Source organism: Salvelinus fontinalis, chromosome 23 (assembly GCF_029448725.1).
Source record: "Salvelinus fontinalis isolate EN_2023a chromosome 23, ASM2944872v1, whole genome shotgun sequence".
Classification (NCBI taxonomy): Eukaryota; Metazoa; Chordata; class Actinopteri; order Salmoniformes; family Salmonidae; genus Salvelinus; species Salvelinus fontinalis.
In genome coordinates this window covers 2,728,311-2,748,931 of record NC_074687.1, presented here as the reverse complement: position 1 = coordinate 2,748,931, position 20,621 = coordinate 2,728,311, and the positions used below count along the sequence as shown (strand labels likewise).

The 20,621-nt window shown below is 42.7% G+C and overlaps 1 protein-coding gene across 3 annotated transcripts in view; it reads left to right on the top strand.

The window, feature by feature from the left end:
* Nucleotides 1-15,533, top strand: part of LOC129820697 (DDB1- and CUL4-associated factor 6-like) — a 68,905-nt gene extending 53,372 nt beyond the window's left edge. For 2 of the 3 annotated variants that reach the window (XM_055877562.1, XM_055877560.1), the window contains 8 exons: nucleotides 968-1,193; nucleotides 1,506-1,666; nucleotides 1,853-2,234; nucleotides 3,194-3,332; nucleotides 7,301-7,457; nucleotides 7,758-7,846; nucleotides 8,326-8,431; nucleotides 9,026-15,533. In XM_055877562.1, the coding sequence (XP_055733537.1) occupies nucleotides 968-1,193; nucleotides 1,506-1,666; nucleotides 1,853-2,234; nucleotides 3,194-3,332; nucleotides 7,301-7,457; nucleotides 7,758-7,846; nucleotides 8,326-8,431; nucleotides 9,026-9,084 (1,319 nt within the window). In that variant the 3' untranslated portion in view covers nucleotides 9,085-15,533. Of the gene's footprint in view, nucleotides 1-967; nucleotides 1,194-1,505; nucleotides 1,667-1,852; nucleotides 2,430-3,193; nucleotides 3,333-7,300; nucleotides 7,458-7,757; nucleotides 7,847-8,325; nucleotides 8,432-9,025 lie in introns of those variants that run through there. The other variant, XR_008754228.1, reaches the window with a different exon arrangement.
* The last annotated feature ends 5,088 nt before the right edge of the window (nucleotides 15,534-20,621 follow it).

Sequence of the window (20,621 nt, the reverse complement as noted above, 5' to 3'; positions counted from 1 at the left end):
TCTGGGTCAAATACTGTCAAATACTGAAGGGGTGCGCTTGATTTAGCTTTGATTTAGCTTCACGCTCCCATTTCTTCCATTGTGATGAGCTAGTTAAATCTAACCAAGTGCACCTCACTTTTTTTGAAAGTATATGAATCACTGTATGTATTGCTGCTGTGGATTGATGGATAGCATTCCTCTCTTCCTCTATGTATGGAATGAAACTTGAAAACTTTCACAGAAACTTTCTTGTGTAACACAGTTAGTAGGAGGTGAGTGTACAATGCAGCACAGAGGAGTACAGCCTTTTTTGCATTGCCATTGACCTACCTAAAATAACAATGCTGCATGTTACCATCGCATTAGATTGTCCTGTATAATAAAAAAACAAAACCGTGTACCTGTCTTATAAAATATAATCTATTTGACATGTTTTTAGCTAGCATAAATACATTATGCAAAGTGCTAACACTGAAATGGAATACAAAGTGGTTTTATCTATTTGCTAAATTGGTATTAGTCTCTACACACTATTTTAAAAGCAACTAATCAATATTGTTTTGTCCTCAATTCTGAAATGTACTGTAACACCTAACATGGAAACACAACGATGAATAACTCTGTTGAAAATGTATAGTCGCGAGTAGGGTTGCAAAATTCCACATAATGTTCAATAAATTCCCTCTTTTTCCAGAAATTCTGCTTGGAGGATTCTGTATTTCCTGCTTATTGCCTCCTAATTCTGGGAATCTTCCAACCAGGATTTTGGAAAAACAACTGAATTTATTGAAAGTTCATGGAATTTTTGCAACCCTATCACTATAGTGGTTTTTATTTTGGTAACCAGGCAAAACTATTGTCATATACTATATATTATGCTATAATCACTCTTTCTCCCTCCATTTCTTCCTCTCATTCCCTCTCTCTGTCTCTCTCTATCTGTCTGTGTCTCTGTGTGTGTGTGTGTGTGTGTTCTCCCTCTCAGGAGCATCAGAAGCTGTGAGTGTGAGTGCTGGAGCGAGTTCAGTCAAAGTAAAAACTCTGTCTGCGTCTGCCAGTGTAACTGGAACCTCGTCTGGGTCCGGGGCACCCAGCAGCAGTACTGGACCTGGAGGTAGCCGAGCCAGCACGGCAGAACCCGTCCTGAGTCTACACTACAGCACTGAGGGAACCACCACCAGCACCATCAAACTGGACTTCACTGACGAGTGGTGAGTGTGCGACTCCGACTACACTGCTTAGAAAGCCAGAAGCACAACTTCACACGATTCAAACTTTAGGAGGTGATTTTTACAGACCCAGATTAAGCCTGCTGCTGGGCTAAAAGGCACGCTCAATGGAGATTCTTAATGGAGATCAGAATACTGAACATCGAGGGAAACCGACCCTTGATGTTCCCAGATTTTTACTCATCAAACGAATATTCACAAATTGAAATCAAGTGTCTCATCTTGGTGATGGAATGTTGTTCTTTGAGACTGACTCTTACCCTCCCTCCTTTGCCCACCCCCTGTTCTCTACAGGAGCCGCAGAGCTCCCAATTCCAGGGGCAGTGGAGCCTCCAGTTCCAGGGGCAGCGGAGCCTCCAGTTCCAGGGGCAGTGGAGAGTCCAAACCGTCAGAGGCAGCAGGGGCCGCCCAGACCAGGGAAGGGCCCTTGGCAGAGAGCTCTGCCTCAGAGCAGGGTGAGGACTGGAGTGGCCTAGTGGCCATGATTGTTAGTGTTACTATCCTCTATGGGATTCCATGTGTAGCACTGATCAGGAAAGCGGCATTAGTTCCACTAGTTCTGCCGTATTGCCGACACCTAGACAACTGAGCCTCATACTGACCACATCTCTCTTCCTTCCTCTCCCCTCCTTCAATACCAGTGGCTGTGTCGGAGCCCTCCGGCCAGAGCAGGTCTGCTGCTTCCCACACAGACCCACTGTGTGAGGCTGGGGGTGCCTCCTTCTCCAGCACCCAGGGCTCCACGCAGGCCCAGGCCACAGCACAAGCCTCCTCTGTGGGGGATAGTGTGACTGCCACGCCCCTGGAAAGGAGCCAGGGTATGGGTGCGGAGGACACCACTGGGGGGTGCAGGAGAGAGGAGCCTGTGGGGGAGGGGGGGCATGGGGGTCCAGGGGGGCAGGGGGTTCCAACGGGACCGGGAGGACAGGGTCAACCCTCCCGTAGCCACCAGGACTCAGACGACAGTGATGACGACCCAATTCTTATCCCCTCTGCGAGGTACAGAGGAGGACAGGGACAGAGGTACGGACTGCAGCACTACAACACACACAGTATTTTGATATGTTGTTGTTGAGTATCCCATTTAATGTCACATCCTCTGTATATTGTCGTGAGAAAACCTTTTTTCTTGTTCTTTGTGGTCATGTACTGTTAATGATTCTGCTATAAACATAGATCTAATTTCAGAGGATCAGCGGTAGGAGATAGGATGATCAGGTAACGTCTGTGTGTCCGCAACTATAATATCTAACCTGCAAGCAGTTGAAGAACTTTAACTTCCAAAACTACAGCTCCCATGAGTCCAAGCAACCACCCCCCCTCCCCCCTAGACTCTACTGTAGTCTACAGGATGTGGTGTTTGTAGTTTTCACCAGCAGGATTAAGCCTTGTGGGTGTGATGGGCACTGTTGTGAAACACTATTCGTGTGAGCATGCTTATGCATGTGTGTACCACCACCGTTCACTAAGAGGAAAGCTATTAGCTACATTATCCCTGGTAGGTACGTAGTGATGTCACGAGGGTAACAGGCAACACCAGAGATGCAACAACCAATGAATGAATGAAACGCTACAAACCCTGGAGAAAAATTTTGATTATACCCTTTGGTTATATAGCCAGCTTAGACTAAGCTTATTACCTGACCTACTCATTGTTTACTCACAACACGAGAGAGACCAGAGAAGGAGAGAGAGGACATAGATATTATCTACATTGTGAAGTGAAATAAGGACATTGTCTTCTCTACAGTATGTGTAGGGTTGTTGAGGTTGTAGAGGACTGGTGACGGTCAGTTAGCGTGGCATGTGAGTAGTATTTGCCGCTTTGTTGCTGATTATTTTCCCAAGTGCTGTTTTGGTTGCTTCAGCATCATCGAGGGGTGAACCAGCATGACGCTCAGAATTCACTTTCCTCTCTGCAGGTATAGTGAAAGATTTTTACTGTCAATACTGTGTATAACGTGTGCTTGTGTGTGTCACAGACGCTCAGCTGCGGCCCGTATCCAGGAACTGTTTCGTCGGAGGAAGGAGAGGAGAGAGATGGAGGAGAGTGAGACACAGAATATCAGGAGACCCTCAGTAAAAATGGTCTACAAGGGCCACCGCAACTCCAGGACTATGGTACACTAATCTTCACTTTTCGACTTCTGGTCGCACGTTTCCAGCTGACTCTAGATCAGCTTCCCCCTACACCAACCCCTACTGAAAACCTAATGCGAAGAGCAACAAACTGATCCTGTGCCAGATGTAGAGAGGGATCTCAGCTGCTGAATGAACTATCCTCCCGGTTTAATAGAATTCGATAAATATATATATATACACACACACACACACACACATACACACACACACACACACACACACAGTGGCGGTGCTAGCTTGTAAACATAGATGTAATTTCAGAGGATCAGCGGTAGGAGATAGGCTGATCAGGTAACGTCTGTGTCCACAACTATAACATCTAACCTGCAAGCAGTGCAGTGCTCATTGAAGAACTTTAACTTCCAAAACTACAGCTCCCATGAGTCCAAGCAACCCCCCCCTGAGACTCTACTGTAGTCTACAGGATGTGGTGTTTGTAGTTTTCACCAGCAGGATTAAGCCTTGTGGGTGTGATGGGCACTGTTGTGAAACACTATTCATGTGCACATATACAGTGGGGAGAACAAGTATTTGAGACACTGCCGATTTTGCAGGTTTTCCTACTTACAAAGCATGTAGAGGTCTGTAAGTACACTTCAACTGTGAGAGACGGAATCTAAAACAAAAATCCAGAAAATCACATTGTATGATTTTTAAGTAATTGTTGTTGAAGTGAAGTGTACCTATGATACAAATTACAGACCTCTACATGCTTTGTAAGTAGGAAAACCTGCAAAATCGGCAGTGTGTCAAATACTTGTTCTCCCCACTGTATATGCATGTGTGTACCACCACCGTTCACTAAGAGGAAAGCTATTAGCTACATTATCCCTGGTAGGTACGTAGTGATGTCACGAGGGTAACAGGCAACACCAGAGATGCAACAACCAATAAATGAATGAAACCCTACAAACCCTGGAGAAAAATGTAGATTATACCCATTGGTTATATAGCCAGCTTAGACTAAGCTTATTACCTGACCTACTCATTGTTTACACACAACAAGAGAATGATAAGAGAAGGAGAGAGAGGAGATCGATGGCTCACTGGGCGAAGTAGCCACCTTTTCCAGACATAACAGCCGAACACACTCGTAGCATTCTTTCTACAATGGAAATCAAATATTGTTTGTATAGTTCTTCCCAACGCTGTTGCAGAAGTTCCCACAATTGTGTTGCACTTGTAGGTTGCTTTGCTTTCACCCTTCTGGTTCACCCTTTTGGTTCAGGGTGCCACTCACTCTCTGCAAGTCGCTGACTCTGGATCCAGCAAAAGAGCCCCAGACCGTCACGCTTCCTCCTCCATGTTTGACAGTAGGTGTCACACACTGAGGAACCATCCTTTAGCCTACTCGATGGCGTACAAAAACCCTGCGTGCTGAACAGAAGATTTCAAGTCTTCAGTAGTCCAGTCTTCAGTGGTCCACTAGCAGTGGTTCATGTCCCAGACAAGTCTCTTTTTCTTATTTTGCTTTCTTACTGCCACTCGACCTGTCAAACCTGCAGCTCGAAGTCTTCTCTTCACTGTTGAAACTGAGACTTGCTTTCTTCAACCAGTGTTAAGCTGTGCTTGAAGTTGTTGTCCTGTGAGTCGCCTATCACGCAAGCTGTTGACTCTCAGAAACGTGTGTCTTCTGATTCTGTTGTGGCTTTGGGTCTGCCAGACCTCTTCCTGTCAGTTTCCTCCAGTTTCCAAGTGCCTTTTGATGGTGTAGGAAGCTGTACCGACACCGTGGCTATCTTTGCAATTTTTCTAAAGAAAAGACCTACGCTTTTAAGGGTTATAATGGTCTGTCTGTCTTCCTTTGTTAATAGCCTTTTTCTCGCCATTATGATAGCAATATACTACTTCCTGCAGTACAATACTGTCTAAATAATGCTTAAGAGTGTGTAGTAACACAGTCTGTTCCGACACTGCTTTTATACAGACAGAGGGTTTGTGAGTAATCAACAAAAGTTTGGATACCTGTAGGAATTGTTAGCATCTACTTTCAAGGCTTAATTTACTTCCATTGCTGCAGAGCAGCTGTAAGTTGTTAACCCATTACTTGTTCCCTAAAGGCATTTTTTTTTTACTCTGAAATGTATGTTATTTTTCAGTTTTTTTGATAAAACTTTATTATTATTATTTTTTTTTTTATACCTCTGGCAGTTTACCGCTTACCTTTTGTACCATTTCAGGTTACTCACTGGACTTGGAACTGGGGGTGTTGTAAAACTTTTGACCGGTAACGTAAACTAACTCACATTTGTACGGAATGGGGTTAGCGTACGTTAGTGTGTATATAATATACACTGCTCAAAAAAATAAAGGGAACACTAAAATAACACATCCTAGATCTGAATGAATTAAATATTCTTATTAAATACTTTTTTCTTTACATAGTTGAATGTGCTGACAACAAAATCACACAAAAATTATCAATGTAAATCAAATTTATCAACCCATGGAGGTCTGGATTTGGAGTCACACTCAAAATTAAAGTGGAAAACCACACTACAGGCTGATCCAACTTTGATGTAATGTCCTTAAAACAAGTCAAAATGAGGCTCAGTAGTGTGTGTGGCCTCCACGTGCCTGTATGACCTCCCTACAACGCCTGGGCATGCTCCTGATGAGGTGCCGGATGGTCTCCTGAGGGATCTCCTCCCAGACCTGGACTAAAGCATCCGCCAACTCCTGGACAGTCTGTGGTGCAACGTGGCGTTGGTGGATGGAGCGAGACATGATGTCCTAGATGTGCTCAATTGGATTCAGGTCTGGGGAACGGGCACGCCAGTCCATAGCATCAATGCCTTCCTCCTGCAGGAACTGCTGACACACTCCAGCCACATGAGGTCTAGCATTGTCTTGCATTAGGAGGAACCCAGGGCCAACCGCACCAGCATATGGTCTCACAAGGGGTCTGAGGATCTCATCTCGGTACCTAATGGCAGTCAGGCTACCTCTGGCGAGCACATGGAGGGCTGTGCAGCCCCCCCAAAGAAATGCCACCCCACACCATGACTGACCCACCGCCAAACCGGTCATGCTGGAGGATGTTGCAGGCAGCAGAACGTTCTCCATGGCGTCTCCAGACTCTGTCACGTCTGTCACATGTGCTCAGTGTGAACCTGCTTTCATCTGTGAAGAGCACAGGGCGCCAGTGGCGAATTTGCCAATCTTGGTGTTCTCTGGCAAATGCCAAACGTCCTGCACGGTGTTGGGCTGTAAGCACAACCCCCACCTGTGGACGTCGGGCCCTCATACCACCCTCATGGAGTCTGTTTCTGACCGTTTGAGCAGACACATGCACATTTGTGACCTGCTGGAGGTCATTTTGCAGGGCTCTGGCAGTGCTCCACCTGCTCCTCCTTGCACAAAGGCGGAGGTAGCGGTCCTGCTGCTGGGTTGTTGCCCTCCTACGGCCTCCTCCACGTCTCCTGATGTACTGGCCTGTCTCCTGGTAGCGCCTCCATGCTCTGGACACTACGCTGACAGACACAGCAAACCTTCTTGCCACAGCTTGCATTGATGTGCCATCCTGGATGAGCTGCACTACCTAAGCCACTTGTGTGGGTTGTAGACTCTGTCTCATGCTACCACTAGAGTGAAAGCACCGCCAGCATTCAAAGTGACCAAAACATCAGCCAGGAAGCATAGGAACTGAGAAGTGGTCTGTGGTCACCACCTGCAGAACCACTCCTTTATTGGGGGTGTCTTGCTAATTGCCTATAATTTCCACCTTTTGTCTATTCCATTTGCATAACAGCATGTGAAATTTATTGTCAATCAGTGTTGCTTCCTAAGTGGAAAGTTTGATTTCACAGAAGTGTGATTGACTTGGAGTTACGTGTTGTTTAAGTGTTCCCTTTATTTTTTTGAACAGTGTATATTATAAGTTTCAAGATGCTTTGAAAGCATTTATAGTTCCTTTGTCTCCAGTTATTTCTGTGTGCTGTCTGTAGATCAAGGAGTCGTGTTTCTGGGGGAACAACTTTGTGATGAGTGGTTCAGACTGTGGCCACATCTTCATCTGGGACAGACACACGGGCGAGCACCTGATGCTGCTGGAGGCCGACAATCACGTAGTCAACTGTCTCCAGCCGCACCCCTACGATCCCAGTGAGTTACTGTACACTCCATACACCTTCTACCACACCCCTACCCGCTTACAGCCACACCTCTATGACCCCAGTGAGTTACACTTCTATATCTAGAGCCACACCTACAGTATACACCCACACCTCTGTAACCCCAATGATTAACACACACCTACCCTAGTCTCACCTCTACACCTCGACCACACCCCGGTGAGTTTCTTAGCTACATTTTCAGCCTTGTATAAAGAGCCAATGATGTCACACCTCCTACCCCTTAATTGTCGTACCCTATTGCCAAAAGTTTGTCTCCTGTCTGTTCCAGTTCTTGCCTCGTCAGGGATCGACTACGACATTAAGATCTGGTCACCTCTGGAGGCGTCCCCGTCCTTTAACAGAGTCCTAGCTGATGAGGTACGTTTGCTAAACGTTTGATTCAACGTTAGTGACAGACAGCGGGTAGTCTGGGGTTCACTTCTCTGTCTCACCAGTTGAGGGGGTTGGATTCCCCACTGTGTGAGACTTCCGCATAGAGTCTCTGGTCCTCTACAAGAGCTCTCACAACAGCTGACTGGAAACGCCTTGCCCCAGGAGACCTACCTATCCCTCCCTGCCCTCCTCCCTGTACCCTCCCTCATCACCCCCTCTCTCTTCTCCCTTTTTTCACCCCTCCCTATTACCTTTTCTATTCCCGCACCCACGTTACCCCTTTCCGTCCTCCCTTACCCTTCAACCGCTCTCACCAGTCCCACTCCCAACTTCCGAGTATGAAAGAAATCACATTCTCTTTGATCATTCTGATTTACTGGTATCATTTGATGCTTCTGATTTACTGGTATCATTTGCATTATTTTACCTTCCTCTCTATCTCCCTCTTTCCCTTTCTCTCTCAGGTGATAACGCGTAATGAGTTGATGCTTGAGGAGACCAGGAACACCATCACAGTCCCCGCCTCCTTCATGCTGCGAATGCTGGCCTCCCTTAATCACATAAGAACGGGTACACACACACACACACATTCTCAGTTACATTTTGCTAGTAGTTTATTTTGATGGTGTTTTGGAAAGGCAGTTGACTAATGAACCAATAGAAAGTGCATGTGGAAGTATTTATGTTCTTCTTGATGTACTTTGGGACCCTTGAGCCTGCTTTGAGTAAGTCTCTTACCACTGTGAGATGTACTGGTTCACCCACTCAATTTCTAGCCTGGTTGAGTGGGTGTGGGTCTCTGTTCAGCTATTACATTCCACTCCTTGTACTCTGTAATTCGCACAAAATCCAGCTGTATATTCAATGTTGAGATTAACGAAAGGCCAGTCAGTCCCTTTGACAAATGACAGAGTACATGGAGTGAAATGTTAGACTGGTACCCAGACGCCTCAATTACAAGCAACCAGTTGCAACTTACACTGTAATGCAACTTACACTGTAGACCCCACAAGCTGGGTACTGTAGGAAATGGGTTTAGGGTTGTGTTCATCAGGCACAAAATGGAAAACAAACTGACTGAAATAGGGAGGAACTACCTGGACTTGTCAAATAAGAAATGCTGATTTCAGTTTTTTTTCACACACTCACTTTGTTTGTCCTCAGATCGCTTGGAGGGTGACCGCTCAGAAGGTTCTGGACAGGAGAACGAGGATGAGCAGTAGCTGCCCGGACAACATTTTATTTGAAAAAGAAAACACAATTTTTCTTTTGCTCTAAAAAAGCACTTGAAGATCTTGAGATTTGTACAAGTATTATGTAGAATATTTCTTTATCTGAGCATTAGTTACATTTTTAGCTCTTCTTTTTTAAGATGACTTTCTTACTGGTGTGTCTGTATGAGAACTGCATTTGAGGAAAAAAGTGTGTGAATGCAAGCGCAAAGCCAGACATATGTGTGTGTGTGTGTTTATATATATATATACAGTTATAGTTGCAAGTTTAAATACACCTTAGCCAAATGCATTTAAACTCAGTTTATCACAATTCCTGACATTTTATCCTAGTAAAAATTCCCTGTCTTAGGTCTGTTAGGATCACCACTTTATTTTAAGAATGTGAAATGTCAGAATGATAGTGGAGTCATTTATTTCAGCTTTTATTTCTTTCATCACATTCCAAGTGGGTCAGAAGTTTACATACACTCAATTAGTATTTGGTAGCATTGCCTTTAAATTGTTTAACTTGGGTCAAATGTTTCGGGTAGCCTTCCACAAGCTTCCCAAAATAAGTTGGGTGAATTTTGGCCCATTTCTCCTGACAGAGCTGGTTTAACCGAGTCAGGTTTGTAGGCCTCCTTGCTCGCACACGCTTTTTCAGTTCTGCCCACAAATGTTCTATGGGATTGAGGTCAGGACTTTGTATGCTTGGGGTCATTGTCCATTTGGAAGACCGATTTGTGACCAAGCTTTAACTTCCTGACTGATGTCTTGAGATGTTGCTTCAATATATCCACATAATTGTCTTTCCTCATGATGCCATCTATTTTGTGAAGTGCACCAGTCCCTCCTGCAGCAAAGCGCCCCCACAACATGATGCTGCCATCCCCCGTGCTTCACGGTTGGGATGGTGTTCTTTGGCTTGTAAGCCTCCCTCTTTTTCCTCCAAACATAACGATGGTCATTATGGCCAAATAGTTATATTTTTGTTTCATCAGACCAGAGGAATTTCTCCAAAAAGTACGATCTTTGTCCCCATGTGCAGTTGGTGGTTTTGGAGTAGTGGCTTATTTCTTGCTGAGCGGCCTTTCAGGATATGTCGATATAGGACTCGTTTTACTGTGGATATAGATACTTTTGTACCTGTTCCTCCAGCATCCTCACAAGGTCCTTTGCTGTTGTTCTGGGACCAAAGTACGTTCATCTCTAGGAGACAGAACGCGTCTCCTTCCTGAGCGGTATGACTGCTGCGTGGTCCCATGGTGTTTATACTTGCATACTACTCTTTGTACAGATGAACGTGGTACCTTCAGGTGTTTGGAAATTGCTCCCAAGGATGAACCAGACTTGTGGAGGTCTACAATTTTTTTCTGAAGTCTTGGCTGATTTCTTTTGATTTTCCCATGATGTCAAGCAACGAGGCACTGAGTTTGAAGATAGGCCTTGAAATACATCGAGGTACATCTCCAATTGACTCAAGTTATGTCAATTAGCCTATCAGAAGCTTCTAAAGCCATGACATACTTTTCTGGAATTTTCCAAGCTGTTTAAATGCACAATCAACTTAGTGTATGGATACTTCTGACCCATTGGAATTGTGATAAAGTGAAATAATCTGTCAACAATAGTTGGGAAAATTACTTGTGTCATGCACAAAGTAGATGTCCTAACCGACTTGCCAAAACTATAGTTTGTTAACAAGAAATTTGTGGTTGAAAAACGAGTTTTAATGACTCCAACCTAAGTGTATGTAAACTTCCGACTTCAACTGTATATATGTGTGTGTGTGTGTGTGTGTGTGTGTGTGTGTGTGTGTGTGTGTGTGTGTGTGTGTGTGTGTGTGTGTGTGTGTGTGTGTGTGTGTGTGTGTGTGTATGTCTGTGTATATATATATATATATATATATATATATATATATATATATATATATAATGTGTGGATATTATTTAGATGACATGTGCGTGAGGAAGTTTAAAAGTGCAATATTATTTTTGTCAGGAGCAAATGAGCTTTGATCAGTGTTAAGGTGTGATTTCTTGTTTGTAGCGCAAACCTGAGAACTAAAATGTTTATACTGTACTTGCAGTTATGCATGTAAACATAATTATGCTTTAAGTAAACCATTTTGTTGTTGAAAAGGTAGTTCCTCTTTTTGCTGGGTTTGTTAGTATGTCTCAAAGGTATACGGAGTTCTTGTGATGACAGTGATTACACAAGACGGAACTCTCATCTTGGCACTGTTGAAGGATCCATCCAACAGTTTAGGGATTCTGAATGTCGCCCAGGCCACAGGACAGATGGCTTGTTTTGGTAGCTGTTGGCTGAAGCATTAACGCGGTATGGCCCCTGTTTACTCTATTATGCGACCCTTCTATACACTCACACATACTGACACGCAAGTCCCTACCATGGCATTCTAAGACATTTAATTGGTTGCGGAGGATTGCAAGACATGGACATGATTCAACTGAATTTGGGAGGCATGTCAAACATTGTTTCCCAGCAAACTAAAACACAGAAGGCTTCTGGTGTGTATAAAAAAAAAGTTAATACAAGAGTAAAAAAAAGTCAGTGGAAATTAAAAGTTGACAATACCTCAAATTCTGGAGTATTGCTTTGCTCTTACAATGTATTACCATACTCGGACAGTGACACAGACAAACACAGATATAAATAACTCTGTTTTTGGAGGTAAACCATACTAATACACACCCACATTAGCTAACAGGATACACAGTTATTCTCTCAGGGTGAGAACTGGTGCTCTAATAAAGTGATTAAGAATGTGTAACGTGTTCAATATGTGATAACCACAGGGTTTGAAAAAGGGACGGTAACCATAGCCTGGTCTCTGATCAGTATGTGCTTGAAAGCACACAGAGAAGTTAACTAAAGCAGCACGTTCAGATTTTGAATCAGGCTAGGTGTACCTCTACAGGGATGTAGAGAGCCCACATGTATTTGTATGTATTACCTATTATCTGTTGCCAAGGCAGCAGCTACTCTTCCTGGGGTCTAGCAAAATTAAGGCAGTTTATACCGTTAAAAAAAATATATAATACATTCACAGATTTCATAACACACTGTGTGCCCTCAGGCCCCTACACCACCACTACCACATATCTACAATACAAAAGATGTGTGTGTATAGTGCGTATTTTATCGTGTGTGTCCATCTGTTTGTGTTGCTTCACAGTCCCCGCTGTTCCATAAGGTGTATTTTTATATTGTTTTTCAATTTCATTTTACTGCTTGCATCAGTTACTTAATGTGGAATAGAGTTCCATGTAGTCATGGCTCTATGAAGTACTGTGTGCCTCCCATAGTGTGTTCCGGACTTGGGGACTGTGAAGAGACCTCTGGTGGCATGTCTTGTGGGGTGTGCATGGGTGTTCTAGCTGTGCTCCAGTTGTTCAACAGACAGCTCGGCGCATTCAACATGTCAATACCTCTCATAAATACAAGTAGTGATGAAGTCAATCTCTCCTCCACTTTGATCCAGGAGAGATTGACATGCATATGATTAATGTTAGCTCTCTGTGTACATCCAAGGGCCAGCTGTGCTGCTCTGTTCTGAGCCAATTGCAATTTTCCTAAGTCCCTTTTTGTGGCACCTGAACACGCGACAACAGTAGTCCAGGTGCGACAAAACTAGGGCCTGTAGGACCTGCCTTGTTGATAGTGCTGCTAAGAAGCTAGAGCAGCGCTTTATTATGGACAGACTTTTCATCATCTTAGATACTGTTGTATCAATATGTTTTGACCATGACACTTTACAAACCCAGGGTTACTCCAAGCAGTTTAGTCACCTCAACTTACTCAATTTCCACATGATTTATTTCAAGATTTAGTTGAGGTTTACGGTTTAGTGAATGATTTGTCCCAAATACAATGCATTTAGTTTTTGAAATATTTAGGACTAACTTATTCCTTGCCACCCATTCTGAAACTAACTGCAGCTCTTTGTTAAGTGTTGCAGTCATTTCAGTCACTGTAGTAGTTGACGTGTATAGTGTTGAGTCATCCGCATACATAGACTCACTGGCTTTACTCAAAGCCAGTGGCATGTCGTTAGTAAAGATTGAAAAAAGTAAGGTACCAAGACATCTGCCCTGAGGAATTCCTGATTTTACCTGGATTATGTTGGAGAGGCTTCCATTCAAGAACATCCTCTGTGTTCTGTTAGATAAGTAGCTCTTTATCCACAATATAGCAGGCCACAACACAAGTTTTTCCATCAGCAGATTATGATCGATAATGTCAAAAGGCGCACTGAAGTCTAACAAAACAGCCTCCACAATATTTTTATGATTAATTTCTCTCAGCCAATCATCAGTAATTTGTGTAAGTGCTGTGCTTGTTGAATATCCTTCCCTATAAGCGTTCTGAAAGTTTGTTGTCAATTAGTTTTTTTTGAAATAGCATTGTATCTGGTCAAACATTATTTTTTTCAAAAGTTTACTAAGGGTTGGTAACAGGCTGATTGGTCGGCTTTTTGAGCCATTAAAGGGGGCTTTACTATTCTTAGGTAGCGGAATTACTTTTGCTTCCCTCCAAGACTGAGGGCACACACTTTCTAGTTGGCTTACATTTAAATTATGGCAAATAGGAGTAGCAATATCATCCACTATTATCCTCAGTAATTTTCCATCCAAGTTGTCAGACCCTGGTCGCTTGTCATTGTTGACAGACAACAATTTTTTAATCTCTTCCACACTCAATTTACGGAATTCAAAATTACAATGCTTGTCTTTCATAATTTGGTCAGATATACTTGGATGTGTAGTGTAAGCATTTGTTGCTAGCATGTCATACCTAAATTTGCTAATCTTGCCAACGAAAAAACTATTAGTAGTAGTTGGCAATATTTTTTTTATTTAACCTTTTATTTAACTAGGCAAGTCAGTTAAGAACAAATTGTTCTTTACAATGACGGCCTACCCTGGCCAAAGCCGGACAATGCTGGGCCAATTGTACGCCGCTCTATGGGACTCCCAATCATGGCCGTATGTGATTCACCTTGGATTCGATGCAGGGACTGTAGTGATGCCTTTTGCACTGAGTTGCAGTGCCACTCGGGAGCCATCTGATTCAATGAGTTCGTGTTTTCGGCCAAAATTTAATTTAAGGTGCTCCAAAGCTTTTTACTATCATTCTTTGTATTTTTTCTTTGTTTCATAGTGTAGTTTCTTATTCTTTTTATTCAGTTTAGTCACATGATTTGCCAAATGGTTGTGTAGCCAGACTTGTTTGCCATTCATTTTGTCTCATCCCTTTCAACCATACAATTTTTCAATTCCTCATCAATCCACGGGGATTTATCCATTTTTACAGTCATTTTCTTAGTGGATGCATGCTTGTTAGTAACTGGAATAAGCTATTTCATAAATGTGTCAAGTGCAGCGTCTGTTTGCTCCTCATTACACACCATGGACCAACAAATATTCTTTACAACAACATATGAATCACTACAAAACCTCTTGTATGACCTCTCATACATTATATTAGGCCCAGCCCTTGGAACTTTGGTTTTCCTAGACATGGCTACTATATTGTGATCTCTACAGCCAATGGATCTGGATACTCCTTTCAAGCAAATTTCTGCAGCATTAGTAAAGATGTGATAAATACATGTTGATGATTTCATTCCTGTGCTGTTTGTAACTACCCTGGTAAGTTGACTGATGACCTGAACCAGGTTGCAGGCACTGGTTACAGTTTGAAGCTTTTTAAGTCGGCAGCTTGATGAAATATTTAAATCACCCAGAAAATATACCTCTTGATATCACATACATTATCAAGCATTTCACACATATTATCCAGATACTGACTGTTAACACTTGGTGGTCTATAGCAGCTTCCCACAATAATGGGCTTTAGGTGTGGCAGATGAAACTGTAGCTATATTACTTATGCTCAATTTAACAAAATCAGTGGGGGCCTGACTGTTTAGCTTTTATTTTCTTGATTGTAAATTCTTAGATTATAGGCAACTATAAAATATATATGTCCATTATCTTTTCTACATACTTAATATTAGTTTTTTTGTCGTTTAAGTTAACACTGAAAGTGTTTTTCTGTCCTGAAAATGTATGTGCAACCCCAAAAAATGTGAGTATATATTTTTTAATGTCATCCCGCCACCCACCCGGACCCCTGTTGCGAACCACAAATTGGTCCCAACCCACAGTTTGGGGCGCTAACTAACGTAAGACAATGCTACTGCACTGAACTCCGCTCTCCTGTTCTGTATTGTATTGTACTGCACTGTACTCTAGTGTGCTCTGCTGTTCAAATTTGTGAAACATGAGGAGAATGACATTCACATTCATAATGATGCTTTTCTGTGTAGTACAGATCAGGGACCCATGATGTAATTCCGTTACCCTAATTCTGTTTCCGGGTATAAATCCATTTCACTTACTGTAGTTCAATAAACAAAATATTTTTTTAAACTCAAGGTGCCATGTCATAGCTGACACCCCATTCCTTCAGCATACATCTTTGAATCTTAATTCAGAGCAAATATATGAGTTTTTGGATAACATGGTCACATACAAACCAGTGGGAAATTTTACCATAATTCTGTAAAATTTGAAATAATCAAAAGTAGTCCTTGTGCAGAGTTGTTTGGCATACATTTTAAAGTCAAACAACTGAATCAAAGCCCTTAACAAGGTTAGTTAGGATTGAAGCCTCCAGGGGTTGAATTAGTTATCCCCAGACACTGACCCAAGGTCACACACACTCTCATTGTTTAGCTCGTGCGAAAGCTATGTGCATTGTGTATGGGGAAGAAAAGAAGCCGGATTGTTGTCAGCTCAGTGAACTAGACAGACTGAATGGAGTAGTATGTTCCCATGTATGCATGTTGGGTCATTAATCTAATTACATTAATGCAGAAGCACAAAATACTGTAATCTTGTTTGATTTCCGTTTCTGTCTTGCTGCTATCAGGCTGTTGTTTCTTACATTAAAGAGATAATATATGGCATGGCAATACACCACATCAGTCAGTGGCTTCCTCAATAAATGCATCGATGACGTCGTCCCTACAGTGACCGTACGTACATACCACAACCAGAAGCCATGGATTACAGGCAACATCCGCACTGAGCTAAAGGGTAGAGCTGCCACTTTCAAGGAGCGGGACTCTAACCCGGAAGCTTATAAGAAATCCCGCTATGCCCTTCGACGAACCATCAAACAGGCAAAGCATCAATACAGGACTAAGATTGAATCGTACTACACCGGCTCCGACGCTCGTCGGATGTGGCAGGGCTTGCAAACTGTTAGGGACTAGAAACGGATGCACAGCCACGAGCTGCCCAGTGAAATGAGCCTACCTGTAGAGCTAAATTACTTCTATGCTCGCTTCGAGGCAAGTAACACTGAAGCATGCGTGAGAGCTTCAGCTGTTCCAGATGACTATGTGATCACGCTTTCTGTAGCCGATGTGAGTAAAACCTTTAGGCCGCAGGGCCAGACGGATTACCAGGACGTGTATTCTGAGCATGCGCTGACCAACTGGCAAGTGTCTTCACTGGCATTTTCAACCTGTCCCTGACTAAGTCTGTAATACCAACATGTTTCAAGCAGACCACCATAGTCTCTGTGCCCAAGAACACTAAGGTAACCTGCCTAAATGACTACTGACCAGTAGCACTCACGTCTGTAGCCATGAAGTGCTTTGAAAGGCTGGTGATGGCTCACATCAACACCATTATCCCATTATCCCAGAAACCCTAGACCCACTCCAATTTGCATACCGCCCCAACAGATCCACAGATGAAGCAATCTTTATTGCACTCAACACTGCCCTTTCCCACCTGGATAAAAATGGAACACCTATGTGAGAATGTTATTCATTGACTACAGCTCAGCATTCAACACCATAGTGCCCTCAAAGCTCATCAATAAGCTAAGAACACTGGGACTTAACACCTCCCTCTGCAACTGGATCCTGGACTTCCTGACGGGCCGCCCCCAGGTGGTGAGGGTAGGTAACAAAAAAATCCACCACGCTGATTCTCAACGCGGGGGCACCCCTGCGCGGGGGCCCCTCAGGGGTGCGTGCTCAGTCCCCTCCTGTACTCCCTGTTCACTCATGACTGCATGGCCAGGCATGACTCCAACACCATCATCAAGTTTGCCGATGACACAATAGTGGTAGGTCTGATCACCAACAACGATGAGACAGCCTATAAGGAGGAGGTCAGAGACCTGGCCGTGTGGTGCCAGGACAACATCCTCTCCCTCAACGTGATCAAGACAAAGGAGATGATTGTGGACTACAGGAAAGGAGGACCGAGCACGCCCCCATTCTCATCGACTGAGCTGCAGTGGAGCAGGTTGAGAGCTTCAAGTTCCTTGGTGTCCACATCACCAACAAACTATCATGGTCCAAACACACCAAGACATGCGTGAAGAGGGCATGACAAAGCCTATTCCTCATCAGGAGACTGAAAAGATTTAGCATGGGTCCTCAGATCCTCAAAAAGTTCTACAGCTGCACCATCGAGAGCATCCTGACTGGTTGCATCACTGCCTGGTATGGCAACTGCTCGACCTCCGACCGCAAGGCACTACAGAGGGTAGTGCGAACAGCCCAGTACCTCACTGGGGCCAAGCTTCCTGCCATCCAGGACCTCTATACTAGGCGGTGTCAGAGGAAGGCCCTAATAATGGTCAAAGACTCCAGCCACCCTAGTCATAGACTGTTCTCTCTGCTGCTGTACCGGAGCGCCAAGACTAAAAGGTTTCTTAACAGCTTCTACCTCCAAGCCATAAGACTCCCGAACAGCTAATCAAAGGGCTACCCAGACCCCTCTTTTACGCTGCTGATACTGTCTGTTTATTATCCATGCATAGTCACTTTAACTCGACCTACATGTACATACTACCTCAATTACCTCGACTAACCGGTGCCCCCGCACATTGACTCTGTACCAGAACTAACTGTAAATAGCCTCGCTATTGTTAGTTAACTTCTTTGGGCTGCAAGCCCGAAGCCGGGCACAATATGACAACAGCCACTTCAAGTGCAGGGCGCGAAATTCAAAATATATTTTTTAGAAATATTTAACTTTCACACATTAACAAGTCCAATACAGCAAATGAAAGGTACACATCTTGTGAATCCAGCCAACGTGTCCGATTTTTAAAATGTTTTACAGCGAAAACAGCACGTATATTTATGTTAGCTCACCACCAAATACAAAAAAGCACTAACATTTTTCACAGCACAGGTAGCATGCACAAAGCCAACCTAACTAACCAAGAACCAACCAAACTAATCAACAAACAACTTCATCAGATGACAGTCTTATAACATGTTATTCAATAAATCTATGTTTTGTTCGAAAAATGTGCATATTTCAGGTATAAATCATAGTTTACATTGCAGCTACAATCAGAAATTGCACCGAAAGCAGACAGAATAATTACAGACACCAACGTCAAATACCTAAATACTCATCATAAAACATTTCTGAAAAATACATAGTGTACAGCAAATGAAAGACAAGCATCTTGTGAATCCAGCCAATATTTCCGATTTCTTAAGTGTTTTACAGCGAAAACACAATATAGTGTTATATTAGCTTACCACAATAGCCAGAAACACAAGCCATTCCCCAGCAGCAAAAGTTAGCGATCGTAACAAACCAGCAAAAGATATATAATTTTTGATTAACCTTGATAAGCTTCATCAGATGACAGTCCTATAACATCAGGTTATACATACACTTATATTTTGTTCGAAAATGTGCATATTTAGAGCTGAAATCAGTGGTTATACATTGTGCTAACGTAGCATCTTTTTCCCACAACGTCCGGATATTTTTCTGACACTTTTTCTGACACATATTCTGACCAAATAACTATTCATAAACATAACTAAAAAATACATGTTGTATAGGAAATGATAGATACACTAGTTCTTAATGCAATCGCCGTGTTAGAATTCTAAAAATAACTTCATTACGATATGCAGTTTACGTTATGGCGAGAGCGTGCCCAAAACCTTGGCTGCAAACTACTAGTTCACATGTACGACAGATATATGAAATAACATCATAAAATGGGTCCTACTTTTGCTGATCTTCCATCAGAATGTTGTACAAGGGGTCCTTTGTCCAGAACAATCGTTGTTTGGTTTTAGAACGGCCTTTTTCCCTCTCGATTTAGCAAGCACACTTGCCAAGTGGCGCGAATCTCTCCATCGTCAACAAACTCAGAGAACGGAACACGGCAAAACTCCCGAAAAAATGTCAATAATCTGATTAAACTATATTGAAAAAACATACTTTACGATGATATTGTCACAAGTATCAAATAAAATCAAAGCCGGAGATATTAGTCGTCCATAACGACAGCTTATCAGAAGGCAAATCCAGGTCCCTTCACACGCTCTCCAGAAAACAGGAAACTGGTGACACGTCATACAAAGAGCATTTATTCGAGCCCAGATCAAGTTACACACTCCATTTCTTCTCTCACTGCCTGTCGACATCTAGTGGAAGACGTATGATATGAATGGTCCCGTGTAGCTCAGTTGGAAGAGCATGGCGCTTGCAACGCCAGGTTTGTGGGTTCGTTTCCCACGGGGGGCCAGTACAAAAAAAGTATGAATGTATGTACTTGTAAGTCGCTCTGGATAAGACCGTCTGCTAAATGACTTAAATGTAATGTAAATGTATGAAGTGCATCTAAACTAATAAATATCAAGGACTTTAATAGGCAGGCCCTAGAACAGTGCATCGATTTCAGATTTTCTACTTCCTGTCAGGAAGTTTGCTGCAAAAGGAGTTCTGTTTTACTCACAGATATAATTCAAACAGTTTTAGAAACTAGAGAGTGTTTTCTATCCAATAGTAATAATAATATGCATATTGTACGAGCAAGAATTGAGTGTGAGGCCGTTTGAAATGGGCACCTTTTATCCGGCTACTCAATACTGCCCCTGCAGCCCAAACAGGTTAACTGCTGCTGTTTAATTATTTGTTATTTTAATTTTCTATTTTTTACTTAACACCATTTTTCTCTTAACTTATTAAAGCATTGTTGGTTAAGGGCTTGTAAGTTAGCATTTCATTGTAAGGTCTACACTTGTTGTATTCGGCACGTGACAAATAAAATTTGATTTGATTTTTTTATTTATTTAACACTTTTTTGGTTACTACATGATTCCATATGTGTTATTTCATATTTTGATTTATTCACTATAATTCTACAATGTAGAAAATAGTAAAAATAAAGAACCCCTGGAATATCGCAAATTTGTGCAAATTTGTGAAATTTGTGATATCAGACAGGTTAAGATATTAAAAAGTCATTGGTGATTTTTTTCTACAGTGTTGCATAATATGAATCTAATTGGTGAAAATGTCTGTTTCTCAGACTCACTTTGACTTTATATGGTGTACCAAGAGTTATTCCTTCTTGTACGGCCATACCAGCCTGAATACCCCTGATCTCGGAAGCTAAGTAGGGTTAGTACTTGGATGGGAGACTGCCTTGCATTATTTCATCAGCAAAACTGC